Source organism: Gobius niger (genome assembly GCF_951799975.1).
Source record: "Gobius niger genome assembly, chromosome: 17".
NCBI lineage: Eukaryota > Metazoa > Chordata > Actinopteri > Gobiiformes > Gobiidae > Gobius > Gobius niger.
This window is the reverse complement of record NC_136868.1, coordinates 20,877,205-20,895,615: the sequence shown is the minus strand read 5'-3', so window position 1 is coordinate 20,895,615 and position 18,411 is coordinate 20,877,205. Positions and strand designations below refer to the sequence as shown.

The following is an 18,411-nucleotide window of genomic DNA, read 5'->3' as shown; positions in this document are numbered from 1 at the left end:
GCGCCTAATCTTAGCGATGATGGCCTATGCCCTCTCAACCACTGTGACCGTGGCAAAGGAAAGGTGTATTTGCGTCCTTCAAAAAACGATTTGGATGTTAATGGTTCTTTAAGGCATTACAGTACAGTACCGTATTTTGTTTTACACCATGGGTTTAAAGATACTGAAAGATGAACACTATGCCATGCTGCCAAACCCTTTAGGAATACTTTTGGAATGGTCAGGATCGATAAAATGTTCTTTTGCCGTGTGTCTCGAGACTTATTTCGCAAAGCACCGTGAAAGCGATGGGCCGTGTCATTTATAATCGCTTATATTTTCCGTTATAGTGCAAACAATCTGTGCCTTATTATAATGATATGAACGTGGAACATTGCATGTAGAGCGTTATATCCAGAACTGGTACGATAAGCCTCTCCGGTGTAATAAATTAAAACGACTCGAAAGGAATAAAACGCAGTGCGACTATTAACAAAGTCTCATGCCAGTCTGTGTAGCGGCAATAACCAAGCAAAGGGTTGTCATTGCCAAACGATAGCAACAAGGTAGTATCCAGGGGGAAAAAGAAGTCAGCTTCCCACTGCGTGAAACAGCCACATTTTTTTAAGAAATCATAAAAAAAGTAAAAAAAACAAACAACCCAAAACAAAATGAGCCTCACCACTTGATGGTAACATTCAAGTCCCAATGTATGGAGAATATAGTATATTTATAAATGTAAACATGTCCTCCTTTTATACTGTACATAATTCTTAGTTAATGTCTGTTGAATGAGAAAAGCTGGTCCCACTTGACAAACGAAGCCTACACTATAGTAAAATATAAAGATACAAGATACATTATACTTTGCTACTTCGACGGCTGCCTGATCAAAGCAGTTCGGCAGGTAGAGTAACTCAAAGAGGACCCATTTTGTAGAATACGACAACTTCAACACTGAATCCATCTATATAAGACAACACAGGTCCAGCGAAAACCCCCGCCACGTTTTTGCTCTTTTTTTTTCATTTTTTTTTTCGTCATTTTTTTTTTTCTTGTAATACATAGTTGAAGCACACCTCATAATCAAAATCGGTATTGTTAGGAATCTATGAGTCTTTGTTCCACAAGCCATAGTACATTCAATACAACGATGGTAGGGTAAAATTAAGAGTTGAAATCAGGTCAAAACGAGCACCTCCGTGTGTGTGAGAGGTCAGTGATCTTGCAAGTTTTTGTCGGATGTTGACAGGAGACGGGGCGGTGCTGAAAACTCATTCGAAAAAAGAAAAACGCAAAAAAAATAGAAAACAAAATATCATCATATAGTATTTACATGACATAAAATTCACAAAAGAAAAAAAAAATAGAAGAAAAATAACAGTGATTATTTCCCCATCACGTCTTTTTCAACATACAAGATTGGACTCCAGCCGCCGGCAAATGTCAGAAAGGTTGATAAATGCTCTGGACAGTCATTGTTGTTGTTTTTTTTTTTGGGGGGGGTCCCGGTTAGTAGACGCTGATGAAGGACGACAGGGCCAGGACGAGGTACCGGCAGGCCAGTGGGGCGTCCGAGCTTCTAGAGCTCCCATAGGGGGCAGTGTTGGGGGCTGCGGGGGAGACAAAACAAGAGAGGTACTGATTAGTTGTGATTGTGCGTTCAGCTGCGGCCCCGCCCACCGTTTCAGAGAGCGAGCGCTGGAATAACCACCGCTTATGATTTGACCCTGTGGGAGAAAATGCTTCGCTTTATGCTTGGAAAATACATCAAACATAAAAAAAAAATGTTACACTTAATGCAGAGGAGGGAAGTAGGTTTTGCTGAAGTGATTTTCTTAAGGACATCTATTTCCTTTGCTTTCATTATACAGCATAAACTTACAAATAGCAGACACATCGTGAAGACAGGATGTTTGTCAGAGTAGCAGTCGGCTCTGCGTCAAATGCAATGTCTCGCGCAACTGTTTGTGTCTGTCTCCAATTTTTAGCTACATTAAAAACAAAACTGGATCAAAAAGTTACACTCACATCAAATGAAGTCAGCCCTACAGGATTTATACTGAAATCTCCTCCTGTGAAGTATTTACGCAATCGTACGCAAGGGTTTAATATGTTAAAGGAACAGGCCACCATTTTTACATACATGTGTTCTTACCTGAGCTTAGACGAGTTCATGCGTATCTGTCTGGTCTGTGTGCGTGCCCTCAGTCATGCAAAACGACCAAAGATGTTGTTAGCATTTGCCCTCTCCCAAAGTATTCCTACATCTCCAAACGGGGGTGAAGTTGGAAGCTGCCGCGGTCTTCCACGGGCACGCACACAGACCAGACATGTACGCATAAATTTGTCTAAGCTCAGGTAAGAACATATCACAGTCTGTAAAAAACGGTGGCCTGTTTCTTTAAAAGTGATACAGGATGCGACAAAAAAGCCCTTTTTGGTGCTTAAGAAGCAGACCATTGTTGGGGGTCTTTTAGGTTTAAAGAAGCAAACCTTTCCGGGGATCTTTTGCTGCAGCGATATTGATATAAACATTGATATGAAAACACAGTGAAGGTCAACTGAACTCTATGGGATTATGATAGAGGTATACCTTCATAGCTCTGAAGAATTGAATGTCCAAATCTTCCCAGAAACAAAGAACACATGAAGTTTCTATATCAATCTTTACTGCAACTTATTACCACTCAAGTACTTGGCTACGGCGGCAGAGGACTTTCGAAACAACTTTTCTTTAAATAGTTGGATCTTATTTCCCTTTAGTCCCGTGCAAGCTGAAGCCAAAAGCATCCACACCGATAGCCGGATGTCTGAGGGCACCAGACACCAGTGCTCCTTCTGAAGCGGGCAGTTTTGTTTAGAGCTGTTTGTGTTGCCGTGTCCAGCCGGCAGCCACAGTAATATGAGCAGGGGCCCCTCTCCGGAGAGCTGCGTCAGGCGGACACAGGGCCAGAGCCTTTCATTTGGAAGAGCTGCCTCCTTTAACATCAAGGCGCACCGCTTTTTTATAAAGCACACCTCACAGGTTACTGCACACGCTACTATATACCTTCACGTTCAGGTCAAACACGCTCAGAACAAGGCGGGCAGGGTAAACAGGCGCGGGAGCACCAGGGGAAATCACGGCGTGCACAGTCCATATCAGCAGGGCGCCTGCTATTTACACGGCCATGTAATTAGTTCACAATGTAGCCCCTCTGATTCAGACCTAGGCTCACAAACAGGCAGTGGGGCGGAGGTCTTGCCAGGGAAAGGTCACGGTTGCGTGCTCGGTGGATTACGGCTACTCTATAGTGTTAGAGAGCTATGTCGGACAGAATTCAATAAAGGGTACAGTGATCAAAAATAACATACCGAGTCGTTCATTTATCTCTTCACCTCTAAACCCACACCTGAATCGAGCACATTTTCCTCCAGTTTGGCATTACCCAAATCTAAAAGCTTCTCGAACAAAGCAGGGACGAAAACGAGGATGAAAATGCAACAAAAAAAAAGCGAATAAAAAGGGACCAAAACACGATTAACAAGCAACAAAAACGCAATTGAAAAGTGATGGAAAAGCACAAAAAAAGAGCCACAAAAAAGCCACTTAAGAGCAACAAAGAAGCAACAAAAATGTGCTGGAAAGGCAACAACACATTTAAAAAAGTGACAAAAACACGGCTAAAAAGTAACACAAACAGGAAGAAAACATGTAGGCTAACAAAAATGTCACATCAGTTTCTGTAGGTCTTCGCTTTCTAATGAGGCAATACTCTGGCCTATACATGCCTTTCAGTCAGGTGACTTTTGTTGCTATGGCGGCCATTTTGAATACCAAAGTAGAATTATGCAGTACTCCAACATGTAACAATATCTCTCCTCAGGAAATACATGAAAGACAACTTTTTATAGTGTGTCATGTCAACAGTCTCCGCCTGAGTCAGTGTTTAAGCTGCTCAAGACATTAGCATGCTACCGGCTAGCGTTTAGATAAGCCTCTCCAAGAGAAAGCCCTGAACCACACTCCAAACATCTAGCCCTGGATACAACATGTGACAGAAGTCAGAGCTACTGTTACTGTATTTCCTCAGTGTTCGTAAATGTGAGCCACACAGGTGTTTATCGTGTTGAAGCCATTGACAGTTGACAGTTGACTGAGACTGTTGACATGACAAACTGTAAAAATCACAGAGAAAGGTTTTCTGTTTCCTCTTTTCTGTGTTAATTTAGTCTGAGGAGTGAAGCCGATCTTCGGTAAATCCCGCTGTAGCTCGACAGACAGCGCTGCTACGTCTGTGCCACATTTGCTGGTTGCATCACATAAACGTGCGTCTCTGGGGCCGTGTTTTAACTGTTATCTTCTTGAGCAATGATTACGAGTACATAAAAATGCCACTATCAATCATTTGTCTTTCATTTTCATCCCGAGTAGAGATATTGTTACATGTTGTAGTACTGCATAATTCTACTTTGGTAGTAGGATTCTACACATAACACAACAATCGGCCATAGTGTTCCGCCTGACTGCAATGTGTCAAACTACGGTAGTTCACTCAAATTCGAGAAAACTTTGAGCTGCTACGGTGGCATTACACAGTATGCGGTGCCATGTACAAATAAGTACAATGACGTGGAGAGGATGATTTTTCTTGTGGTATAATAACTAGTTGGTGACAATCTCCGTCACAGGACGCCAGTCTAAATAAATATATATCTATATAAAAAGTCATTCGACCCATTATAAAAGTGACAGCCCTGCTTTTACCTGGCATTTTGCAGCTATTTGAGTTGTTTACCTATTAGAGTGAAAACCATACTGACAGATTGGGAGAGCTGGGGTGATTGCACAGTACAGAGTGGCACAAATAAGGGCCACATTTCGATGCTGGAGGAGATGGGTGCATGACTGGCTTTGTGAGGAGAGACCCCCCCTCCCCCCCCAGTACACAACCCCTTCTCCTTGGCTTCTGTCGCCCCCCTCATTGTCTCTCTCCGCTCCTACCCAACGCACAGGATAATGACACAGTTTTTGCGGGCTGCACGAGCGAGCTGAGAAACCGTAACCATGGCAACAGCTCCTGTCCTGCGCTCAGCTGGTCCACTGTTGCCGAAGCGTACATTCGATGCGCGGCGCTGCTAACCCCCGTAGCATCGTTTTGGGTTGTATCTCTAGTTAGCAGGGAATAGGCAGATGTCAACCATTCCCTACTCACCATTAGCGGAGGCTTTTGGGTGAACAGTGGAGCGGTATCCTGGGCAGAAGTGAATTTGAGGCAATTTGATGGCAGTTAAGATGGCAATTGACAAAACAAAGCATGTTTTTTCCCAAAGTTTGAAAAGTAGAAGTAAAATAATCTCTAATTGAGTACAAGTGCTTTCTCTCTTAGCCCTCATTTACACTGAATCCATTATGTCTCCTGTTCGTCGAATGCACATCTGCTATAGCAACATAATTCTCATCAAGTGAATCTAAGGAGTCATTTTTGACAGCTGCCGCAGCGGTCTGAAGACAAATTGTAAACTGTGGGATAGTTATACAGTTTTAGGGTTTACTGTTCTAAGATGGAGTCTTGTTTCCTTGTTTCTGTCAGACAACAGCGCCCTGGTCAACAACATCAGTCCTAACATTGCAACTTCCAAGTGCTGTTGGATAACAGTTTTGCACGCATTTCTCTTAGATAAAAGCAGATAAAGTGAGTGAGCTAAAGACGCTGTGTGCACGGCAGCTCAAGTCTGTTATTGTACTTTTTCTCTCTTACAATTGCACTTGAGATCACACTCATCAGGGAACAAAAGCATGTTGGCTTCAGACCTTGGATACACAGAGATGATGAACAGAGAACAGAGAAGTAGAAGAGAGAGGACAGAGAAAGACTTTAACAAAGACTTTCAGTAGTTTGGGGTCACACAGACAATTTCATGTTTTCTATGAAATCTCGAATAGAGTAGCCTTCAAGTCTTTGAACAAGAATACACTGTCGAGTTTTAGAAGAAAGTTCCCTTTTTCTGGCTATTTTGAGAGAATAATTGAACTCCCCAATGGTGATGCTTCAGATACACACCAAAATTAAAGGAAGCCCTTTTTTATTGGTTTAGTCCTTGTTCTGAGTAGTCCCAGTTTATTAATGTTATTTACATTGTATTAATTTGCTGCTGCTTTGGTGGTTTTTAAAAATGATTTGAAATAAATGCTGGAATATAAATACAACTTTGAGAGGCCTCTTTTTATTTCAGCAATGATGATAATGAAATTCTCATTTATTTATCACAAAAATATGAATTACATTTGTGAGCAGACTTATAGTGTCATGACCCTCAACAAGTCAGACTCAGAGGTCACTGACAGACTCACACTTGATGGCGACCAGGTCAGTGAGCCAGCTGCAAGCTAACATGTATAGGCTGATTTTGTCCAAAGACCAGCTTCATGTCTCTCACTAGCATAAGCAGTTAGCACTATACTGCTGCAATTTTGTGACTGCAGTTGTTGATTTTGTTCTACTAAAACTAGGCTTTTGCCATAGTCAATGTTTGTGTATGTTAGACTGATAGAATACGATGCAAAGGTATAGATACAGACGGCATCTAGTCATAGAAGAGGGCGTGGCCTCACCGAGGGGGAAAATAGAATCTTTTGGGAAATCATTTTTTTTTACTCTTTTTAGCCATTTTCTGGTGTAATATGAACTTATTTATCGCATACAAATAAAGTCAAGAGTAAATCGGGTTCATATGGATATTTTCTCACAGCAGATTGTTCAGTAGAAGTAAAAAAACATCCGTCATAGCAAGCGCTAGTTAGCGTTAGCATTAGCACGCTGCTAACATGAAGCATCATGTTAGCATTCTCCATTTGTTTTAATGTATTCATGGGCTGTTGAACCACTTTGCTCCTCTCCATGTCTTTGTATCTTTATTTAGTAGAAAACTATATTCATAATTGAGCATTTAGATTTTTTTCAAATGTTTTGAAACATGACCATATATGGACGATTCCAGAGATGCCGTCTGTATCTATACGAAAAAAAGTAACTATGTGTTTCACGCTGTTTTGGCCTGCAGCCCAGAGGCACATTTTCATTTTGGCCCCTTGGTCTAGACTCTAGACTGTAAGTTTTGAAGTAGTACATGTGCCATTACCTGATGTAATAAAGATGTCAGTGACTAAACTGGAACAAGACCATGTACATGACGGGTTAGTTGTAATACTTGTTTCAGTTACTCATGGTCCTCAAATGTTGAAAAGGCGCAGTAAAACTAAAACAGAATTCTACAGAATGACTCAGAAACACATCTAGAAGTCACAGATGGTCAATACTAATACAATTTGGAGAGGCTTTATTTAGCTTTTTGATAAAGATGAGTTAGTCGTCAAAATAAGGTACCTCAAAGAAACGTGATTTTCCTTGTTGTCATGCAAGGCTTGGGGTAAAACAGTTCTGCTTCTCACAGCCCAAGCTTTTATGGGAAGAACTGAACTAATCTGAGCCAAATTAAGCAGATATGCCCTTATGATTTGAAAGCAATAAAAGACATAACACTAAAGTAACCCAAATGATATACTCTTTTGAAATCTCATTGCATGTAGGTTTTGTAGAGCTGTACAAATTCACCAAAGCTCAGTCAGAATTACCAAACTCGCTACTTTCTCCTCTTGTTTTATTCTTGTTTTAGAGCCTCTGTTGTTTTGACTGTGTGGGATGTGACTTGCCATTTTAATTAACTCCCCAGCCAGGAACTGCCTGCTACAACATTACGCTGCTTATTAACATGAAGAGAACGGAATGGGGTGCGAGAGGGAGCTGGAAGCGGGAAGAAAGGCAGATACGGGGAATCAAAGTAATGGAGAGCAGGCCGCGAGAAGGAGACAGTGATTGAAAGCAGCGCAAAAATGGTGGAAAGCAACAGAAGCTCCAGCTATACTTTGTCTTTGGGGGTTGGATTTAATTGCCATGTACATCAGCGCATGACTACAATGAGGAATTCCAGACAATATATCATAGAGAAACATTGTCAAGACGCTTCCAAGACAAGTGAGGCTCTAAAGGGAAAGGCGCTGAAGAGATAAGTGCAGATGAAAGAGGCGCGCTTCAATTACTCTTTGCAACACAATTCGAATGCAGAACTGAAGGGACCAAAACCAAAGTCAGGAAAATAACAGTTTCTCCTATGCGCTCATGGACCGGCGCCATTAGCTTTAAATAGCACCCAGCTGGCTCACACATTCACGCCTAGCCTCCCTCGAAAACCTCCTTCGACGACAGCTCCCTTTCACACGTATCATATGCACGACAAATGCTAAGGGCCTGAACCGCGGCCGCTGTTGACATAGATAATGAATCATTGGGAAAGAAGCAGAAGTGGCTCTCAGTGTCTGTTTGCGTTTGAGGAGCATCTCTGGAGTACGGCAGATTATCATCCATCATGTTACAGAGTCGCTCTTTTGTATTTGAAAGCCCTCATTGTGTTAACTGTGGGTGGAAAGACAATTGCTTTCTGTAATGTATGGTTTGGTATCGGCATCAAAAAAGGGCGCATCAACTTTTCAGTTTAATAGAGGTGGATGAGCTTTGCTATTGTTTATTTAAATGATCATATTTCTGTATTTTGAGATAGAAAGCGCCACGCAAGTCTATTTATGTTTCCTAGTTTTCACCTTCATAGAGTCACCGTTCATATCCCCGCCCAAAACGAAAGCATCCATCTTGCGTTTGTAAAGAAGTCACCTGTTCGTGGCTTTGCCGTTTAGCCACTGATTCATGCGATGGAGTTGTTGCTGGTGGTGCTGTCCTCTGTGTGATCCGGCACAGACGGCAGCGTCCAGCACCCGGCAGCAGCCCAATCCTCGGGAGAGCGCGCGGCTTCAGAGATGGGCTACGGAGCGTGTGAGAGGGAGAGGGTTCACAGTGTCCTTGACCATCAATCAGTGGCCTGTGGTCCTCCCCCAGAGTGAGCCGCATGAGACAGTCCTGAGCCCCGACTGATCCCAACACAGTGCGCCGTAAATCGGGCCAAATCCCACGACGTGCAGGGTTCACGGCAAGCGGCAAGGGCGTCTTTTTTAAAACGTTACGGGCCACAGTAAAAGAGAATGTGTTCGGAAGACACTGTGTGTGGAGATGTTCAACATGTGTGGTCTTTGATGAAGAGAGGTGGTGACCTTATTGCATGTCTAAACCAAATATCTATAGTATAAGCAGGAGTATGGCTTAGTAGACCTTGAGTGCAGTACAATCATATGTCTATATTCTAAGCCAGTTCCTTTTTCTTGACTTTTTCCTAGACTGTACTGGCTCCTTGACCTTTACCTGACCTAGTTGTAAGTTCAATTCAATGATTGGATGTCTTTACTGTGCAGTATGCAATTTTTACACTGCTTGACTCAGCTTTCGGCAGGGACAATTTTCCCCCATCCACTTAAATCATGCGCAAAATCAGCTAATCCTCCAGAAAGGTAAGATACTGACTCCTGGCTCAGCAGCAGACATAACTGGTTGCCTCGTTGACACTGGAATCCAAGGTTTTATGCAAAGGAAAAGAAGAACTCTTGATATGAACAAGCGAAATGTTCTATAGGCTTTCATAGAGTCTTGTTTTGAACGTACAGTCAAGTAGAGCCATTGAGCAATTTCAAATGATATCTTCTAATACTACACATAATGAATGCACATTAACAATCCACAGTGCAATGTATCATAGCAACAGACATAACTAAAGAAGAGTAGAGTAGGAATATTTTAAAATGTATCTGATCTTGGTTCAGTGTTCTTGGTTACTGTGGCAGTGACTGGAACACATCACTTTCCAGGAGGTGATGAAACCATTATCCTATGCTTCACGGCACAGTCCACTGACAGAGAAATAGACTCGCTTCCTTCCTGCCTATTCATCTTCGCCTCTTGCCCGTAGCAGTCAGCCATATTGAGTTGGCGCACAATTGACTCAACGACCCATCAGTCCATTCATCCATTCCCCCTTTATTTCTTCCTGTTCTTGTACAAGCAAAATGTTCATCACGCTCCAGGAAAAAAAAAAAAAAGAAGAAGAAGGAGAAAACCCAACACATCAGCTTTTTTGTCCGGCGCTGTGATCATCATCGGGCATGGCTCTACGGAGATCTTGCCGGAGTGGACCTAAGAGCTCGTTAGCCCGTACCAATCGCCTGCATTAGCGTCCATAATGAAAAGTCTCCATTAATAAGATGGCCTTCAGAGATCATTTTACACCGCCTCTGCCTCCCCGCACGGCTGCACGCTCGCTCCGCCACTCTTTCTCCTCACATCCTGCAACCTGCTGGTTATCAACGCACGGCAGGATGCTTTTTTTTTATGGGGGGGGGGTTGGAGTCCAGGGCTCTAATAGCTCCTCTCAAGTATCAGTATCTGCACTTGGAGAGTGAATGAGTGGGGGAAGACGGTCACCTGATAGCCCTGCTGATGGGAGTAGTAGGGGAACCTCTCCATCGCCGGCGTGCTCCAGCCTTCAGCTTGACTTAATCAACGCCGCCGTGAGGGTATCTGGACACATGGGAGCGGAGCCGGCACTGGTGAATGGAATCCCAGTGGAGTCAAGATTTCCGGCCTCTCCACAGACACCGCTCCTTTTCATTATTGATCAAGCCCCTCTTGCTTTTTACAGTCCGTCTTTTTTTCGTCCACTTTTTTTTCCCTCCTTTTCCCACTTTAAAAAAAAGTCTCTCCATTGGTAGTGTGGAGTCAGACTTTTGAAAAAGAATTGAAAATCCGCCGTGACCTAGTAGTACATGAGTGTTCATTGCGCCCATCAATTCAAGGACACGACTGAAGTATTGAAAATCACGGCGCTCGCAAATGAGCTACTTCATATGCGCGAGCGGCCTGATAAATCTACATCTTTAAACTGTTTTATGTTAGTTTTTGCTTTGCTATTTTTAATCTCTACGGCAACATCGCATCAGCACATTCGGGGGAGTAAACAACGCGAACAAAGATGAAGCGCAGGACAGTTGTGGTTTGATCGTCAAAGCAGGCCGTTTTAATCACTGTATTTCCTAAAGCATAATTACTCTGTGACTTTGACGGCTCAGGCTAACTCTGCCTAATGTTTGGGGCTTAATAAAAAGCACGGGGACACAAACAAATGGCGTCAGCATGTAGCTTCACACAACTCTCGTTTTTTTTTCTACCCCCTCCTCGCTCCAGTAATAATCTCTGCTCATATTTGGGTCTCTCCAATAATTTCAATGCCCTCAGTCTCTCTCTCCCTCTCTCTCTCACTTTTAATGCTTATCTGGGCTTTATTTCCATATGAGTGCTGCTGCGGGGCCCAAGGATTTGTCTAGTCAGCTGCTATTTAGCTACCACACTGCTTTCGACGACAGACACAAGCTGCTTGCTTATATGAGGAAGAGTGTGATGAAACTGGTATACTTATATCTCCACTACTTGCTCCATCAATACATATTCGTAACATGTCATCTCTCCTACCAGGAGCTGCACAATTTTTCGGGAAATAAATATGTACTTGCGCTTTTCAAGTATAATGGTTAGGAATAAATCTGGGATTTATTTATATTTGCTCAGGATTCAGGTCGTAGTGCACATTATGAACGCGAACATGAAATGTAAACTATAAAAGCAATGGAAAATGAATATGAATTTCAGAGCACGTTCGTGGAGACCCCATGGAAATAGATACTTTATACTGTATATTGCCCCCTCTGTACATTCAAAATTGACTCTGTGCATAACTTCAGATCATAACAACGCCGCCCAAGACGTGACTTCCTGTTTCGATCCAGCACATCAAAATAAAAGCACCATCTTATTCATTAGTTCAGCAGTTCATTAGTTCAACTTTCTTTCTGACAGACAAAACACTTACAATGTGTGTATTTAGTTATATTCTTATAATGTTGCAAGAACCCAATGAACTAATCAATGAGACGAGCTGAGTGCCTTTGTTTTGGCATGCTGGATCGAAACAGGAAGTCACTTCTTGGGCGGCGTTGTTATGCGCAGAGTCGAATGCATGACCGTATAAAATTGCAATCTTCAATATGACTGATGATTTAAATTTCAGTCAGTTTAACTTCTGGCATCCTGGGTCAAAACCTTTTCTGTGGAGGACATTCTTCACACTTTGTTTTCCACACAAGAGTGAAATCTCCAAGGGCAACTACTGGGGTTATATTGATCAGCCTCTTTGATCATCCTCTTTCTATATATGTCATCTTTCATTTCACAAATGAGCCCTGGGCTGAGTTGGTAACGCCTTGACTGCTCTCAGTTAAAGAGTATCTGGCCACATCCGGACCAGTGACAGGGCTGCTGAGGTAGTTTGAATCTCCAGGCGCTTTATCAATGCTTCTTGATATATCACATCTGATCTCAATTCACAAGACGACTGCCTCCACCCTCCATTTCTGACCAAATCCTCAGGCTGTTGTCGTCTAAAAATAGCTTCCCCCTCTGTTATGTATGTAAGATTATGATAAGGCAGCTCTCTTTTATCAATTTCCATTATGGCACCGATAACATGCCAGGGAGGACTGTAGGGGGTTAAGTGCATTTTCGACTTGATTGATAAAAGATAACTTTATCGCTGTATACTGCCTGGTTATCACACTTCACCTGGGGCGACTTGAACCTGACTGGAATTTTCTCACACAGCCGCTCCAAGAGTCATGCAAGTACGCATCTGAATCCTTTCTGTTTTTTTGTGTTCGTTTCTATCTACCCTGGGCTGTTAATAGATTCCTCAAAGATCAATTTGGTGGTTTACAGAAATTGTCGGACCAAAAAAAGACCCAAATCAATGAAAAGGTGATTAGCATGTGCAGTGGGTTATTCCTAGCTATACGCAAGACTCTTGGTCGCATCGAGGACCGCTTCATTTGAACTGAGGCGCGTGCCATATGTTTGTGTTAATTACTATATCTTTCTAGCTCCGAGTCGGCTGGTTTTGCTACTGTGTATGCCCATGGGCGGTGAGAGTGCTTCACATAAAATATTCTTTTATTAAGCCAAGATAGAACCTGAGGCGGCGTGTGCACTTCGGTCTCCAGTCCCTACCTTGTTGCTCGGAGCCTGCGGGAGGTTCACATAAAAGCAGAAAAGTCCATGAGGTGAATGCATTGGTACAAAGAATGTACTTTACCGCGGCGTGTGGCTCACAGTCATCTGTGTCGTGAGTCAAATTATTTCCATTGTTAAAGGTCCAATTTCATGCTTAAATTGTGCTGTATACATGCATGCTGTGACGCCTCTGTGCAGTGTGTGCACACTTCACATTTTGAAAATAAACTGCCATTGTTGCTGTAACTGTAAGCTCAAGTATCTACAATTGAAAACATGCTGCTAATACAAGCGATCGCTGTTGTTGTGAACGTCCGCAATTTCCGACGGATGTTATGGTGAATGGTACAATATGCATCCAAACCTCTAACGCTGATTAGTAAAATGATCGAGCTGTTACAACCACAAGTCAAACAATTCCCTGTATGTGAACATTGTTTTTGCCACTCATAGAACTATTATTATTGATTTAAAACACTACATTTCCGACAACAGGCCCTGGACGTGGCGACATCGTGATCGCTTGCATTGCAGAATTGAAAAGCCAATTATGCTCTGGCCACTTCTCACTGCCAGTAGAGGGCGACGCAGGCACCTAATCCGAGTAGAAATCCGATATTTGTTATTTTAAGTTAGAAAACATGTAATACTATGTGGATTTCTGAACTATCTTTTTAAATTATTTCAAGAAGTTTTCAAATAAATGATTGGGTACATTAAACTTAACAGTTGCCCTTAATTATTTGTCCAGACAAAACCCCAGACACACAAATGCAACCAATATACCCCGTTGACCCAAGTAGCTTCTGCTAAATGAGAATAGATTCCTCTTACACCCAAAGCAATAAACTAATTGTGGGTTTGTTAATGAATTGTTAATATTCTCCATCTGTCACTCTGGATATCGAGTGCGGAGAGAGGCTGAAACCCAGTCAGTAATGTCAGAGACTATTTAGACTCGGCTGAGTAATAGACAGAGATGAAGAGTGAGTTTGACTAATGCCAGACTGATGTGTTTTTCTTCTGACATTTCTGGGCTTATTGCACAAGTGGGGCTGACACATGATGATGCTTCAGCCAAGTGAGTTTCTATATGCTCATTATTTTTTTTAACTGGTCATCTGCTATGGTGGTTGTTGGTGGTTATGTGAAAAAAGCAGAACAATGTGCAGCTCCGTGAAGATGAGATAACAGAAATATTTATCAATCTATCACCGTACTATAATCAAACAAAAACATTCTTTCCACGATTGGTAGAAAAAAAGAGAATAACAAAGTCTCTACACTCCAAATCAACAAGTTTGGACAAAGAGCGCTATTTTGTTACTGTAAATATTCCTAAGCCTTATTACCATTTCATGTCATGTGGCTATCACTGCGATGCCAGAGTGCACTTCATAAATGTAAATTCAAGGCATGTTCTCTTTACAATACTAAAGTGCAAGGCTTAGCAGCTCGCAGTGCAGAAGTCAATGATACAGTATTTTTTCCCTGATAGAACTTACACACTTGAGCCAGACATTATCATCTCACACTGTAAAAATACATTTCAACATTTCTAAGTCTTATCTCCATGTGCACATACGCACCCAATACCAAATCCACTCCAGCCTCTCCCTCTGAAGTCTTATCCTTTGTGCCTTCGCTGACACTGCCGACTTGCAACTTTCACAGCGACATAAATAGCACCACAGACGCCGGTGACACACTTGTATTCTTTTGATGCGTGACGTCTGCATCTCCTCAAGACAAACCGCAACAAAACAACCGATGCCTTTGTGTTCGAGCAGGTCAAACATTATTGACTGGAATCTCAGTGGGGAATGAGACATGCGTTTACTGACAAATTGGTCTGGTGGATTGACCCCTGGTTCAACGCGGTGGAGTAAGAGGAAGGGGCAGCAAATATAAATCTTTTGCTTTGGACATATTTATTTTGTAGGGCTGTTTCAATATTATTATCAAATCAAATAGGTTTAAAGTAGTACTGGGTCAAGGCTCACCATATTACCATATATTATACCTTATTTTCCCATGAGGACAATCGTTTGTTGGTTAGAAAATGCCACATTAGGCTGAAACAGCTTAAACAAAATATCCAGTAGCCTATCTTCACTTCCTGATTTTCAAGCAATCTTACTCCCCTTAACTGCGCAATTGTTTCAACAAAGAGAGAATCAAGAAAGACAGAAAAAAAAAGCCATCAGCCTTATGTGGCAGTAGCAAACCTAAGGCAAGATTTTTCTGTATATGTAGGACTGTATGAGGAGTTTTAAGAGAACAGGAATGGCTTTTTCAGAGCTGCTGCCGCTCTAGGTTGTGGCTAGGAATAGCTAGCCTGACAAAAAGCGAGACTGACTTTATTTATGTATTTATAAATACATATAAAGACAGTCTGGAATTGTGGTAATAGGACGCGATGTCCAAATCGAGACTCAAGGCGGGGCTAATGATCGCAGCCTGAACGAGAGAGAACCAATCGAACACAAAGCGAAGAAAGGCCACCGGTACATGATTGTTGCGTGGCGGCCGCCATCTTCACTGTTTTGGTTACGGCCCTGTGGAGCACTGGTGTTTGATGGGAAATCCTAGCGCGGAAGATGACGCGCCGTTAACTCCTGCCTCCCATGCTATGATTGGCTCGTCTTGGTTTTACCGGAGTCAGTAAGACTCAAATCGAGCAGTCAAAATTATCAGGTACGAAAAACACATAGGACTGATTAAAGAGCTTGGAAAATATTTAACAAATGTACATTATTGGACTATGTTAGCAAAAATGAAGAGTCAGATAACTCACTATTTCCATCCTATTACCGTGCTATCACAGTGCTGCAAAGTGTTATCCATGTTCTTAGTATAAGAAAATACAAATGCAAATTAACAACGGAATAATATAAATACTATATTATAGTATCCACTACCAACGTGACTTGATGTTGCTTTGACAATGGATATGAGCCTGGTAAATGTCACTCCAATTACACCACATTCATGTCATTAAGGCAATTAGTGAAAATGTAAAGGGTCAGAGTGTAGGCGCATAAAACTGGATATCATCATGCTGTCTGTAGAATAATGATCAAAGTTTTACCAGTAATTTCAAACATGCCGGCGCTTCACAATTATAAGAATCCAATTAACGACCTCATTTATCTCGGTTAATTTGTCTGGTATTATGCACACGCACAAGCTAAATTGAATGTGCATCCATCAAGAGTATTACTGCTGTTAGCTTTAGAATTGTATTTAACAACAACTTTCACGGCACACAGTATAAACTGTCAGCACGAGACGTTCGATAACGTAAATTCCTTGAATTAATAAAAGCTGCTCACTGCACTGCCTTTGTAAAACAAGATTGTGTCAAGAGACAAACAATTTATAATCCCTAATCCAACCATAAAGGATCATGTTTTTGTGCTGAAGTCAAGCTTAGATAAATGGAGGTTAGCATTGAGGAGGGTATAAATCTATGCTAATCCACAGCATGCTAGATTTTGTTCATTTTGTTCAAAAATCCAGCAACAAGGGGATAGAGGCTAATGTATTATGTGAAGGGAAGGGCATCTGTCCTAAAACATGACAGACAATACCTCTGGATGGAGTCAGTATGTCCTCTCTATGTTACATTGTGGTCACTCTGGACCCAGCTTCTCTCCACATGGCACGTTTGTGAAAAGTGGACAGCGGACATGGTATTAGCAGTGTCCACTGTCAGAACGACAAAACAAAGTAGCTAAGAGAGAAAGACACAGTAGTACTTACTTTTTTATTATTATTTTTTTTATTTTTGGGGAGGATTTTGTAGTTGTCTCCACAGGGAAACTGGACTTGTACATTTGACCAATCCTTTAAACTGTGCCTTTTATAGAACAATCTGTCAGGAGTTGGTGACCCTTGAGCCAGGTTTATAGTCATAGCTGGAGGTTTTGAGTGCCTTGAGAACAGACTCGGAAATGCCTCATTAGATTGGGAAATCAAACCTCAACCCTTTCTTCCTGTGAAGATTAGAGAAGCTAGCGTACGATGCATCCAGCCTCCTTCCGCAGGGCAATGCCGTGCTTGTGATCTGTTGCCGTCAAATCCCTTAAAGTCCAGAAAATTCCCCTATAAGCTGCCTAGATGGGCTCAAGCCACCTGTGACTGATAATGAGAAAAGTGGAGGTGGAAGTGTAAATAAACAAATGTAAACAACTGCATCGTACAACATGTCTAAGTGGGTGATCATTCACTAAGTTAGTCTGTCTGTAGTGCCACGTTTCCTTTTTCTATTTCAATTCTATGCGCGTCTAAACTCAATGTTTTGTTGTAGCGTTATTGACACCTAATCCCTGGCTCGTTGCCGTTCCAACTTCCCGACCTGCCGGGAGAACTCGGCTCATTCATGCCTAATGAAGACTAAAATCAGAGAAAACACTTGCAAATGTATAGAGCCATTCTCAACAAAGTAAAAGCGCTCAGACAAGTGGGGTGAGCACAGACCTAAACAAACTACGGGGATATTTCACATTAGGTTCGGGCAACTTGTCAGCCAGTGGAACAAAGTGGCTAATGGGAGAGCTTTTAGGGGGATTTATGTGGCATGTTGTGTCTTCCAGACCAAACTGCAGTCTAGACTTTAGTTTATAGTTCAAACTGTATCTTTAGAATAACAACGCAATAGTCATTAAGTGATCAGTGTCTGGAAATCAAGGCCAGGATCTGCTCGGTTTGAGGCAAGAGAGCTGATCACTACGCCACTGTGAAAGGAAAGTATTCATCAGATCTAAATAGGGTAATACTATCTGTGATTCAAGTTCCGAAGAAAGTCTCCAATTGTTGATAAATGCTTTGGTGGAAGATAATCAATTTGTCTTCTTCTTTCATTAAATTAAGGCGTGTTTCCATTTGCAGCAAAAGAATGAGGCTTCCTGACCGAACAAACCTGGCATCAATCACCCAAATGTCATGCTCCAAGGTAAATGGCATTCTTTTCGATAGTAATAAACTGTAAAAGGAAGTGGCAAATCATTGTACCGATCATGCACAAAGCCTCGGCTCACTTCCTCTCTGTCTTCTCTCTGCTTTGTATTGGGCTCAGATCTGTTGCTAGGGTCCCCCCTGGGCGCCACCCACCAGCACTTAGATCTGCTCTTGCATTAGGAATAACAAATTTAAAGCAAAATGGATAATCCTCTCAACGTACGACGAGTTAAGGGCCTGGGATTCTTCGGCGCCAATTAGTGTTGTCAAGCAGTGACAGAAATCTTACCTTTGAGCAGCTCAGACCAATGATTGTATTAAACATGTTACAGTATTCAGCAGGAAGCCCTCAACTAAAAAAATAATGCATGAAAAGAACTAGAAGAGTGTGAAAATCCGTGCTAAGGCTTAATCTCTGAATTGTAAAATA

General features: G+C 42.0%; 1 protein-coding gene across 1 annotated transcript in view; it reads right to left on the bottom strand.

The window, feature by feature from the left end:
- Positions 1-1,481: 1,481 nt before the first annotated feature.
- Positions 1,482-18,411, bottom strand: part of negr1 (neuronal growth regulator 1) — a 172,882-nt gene continuing 155,952 nt past the window's right edge. The window contains exon 7 of the mRNA XM_079575543.1: positions 1,482-1,592. Coding sequence (XP_079431669.1) covers positions 1,492-1,592 — 101 coding nt within the window. The 3' untranslated portion in view covers positions 1,482-1,491. The remainder of the gene's footprint in view (positions 1,593-18,411) is intronic.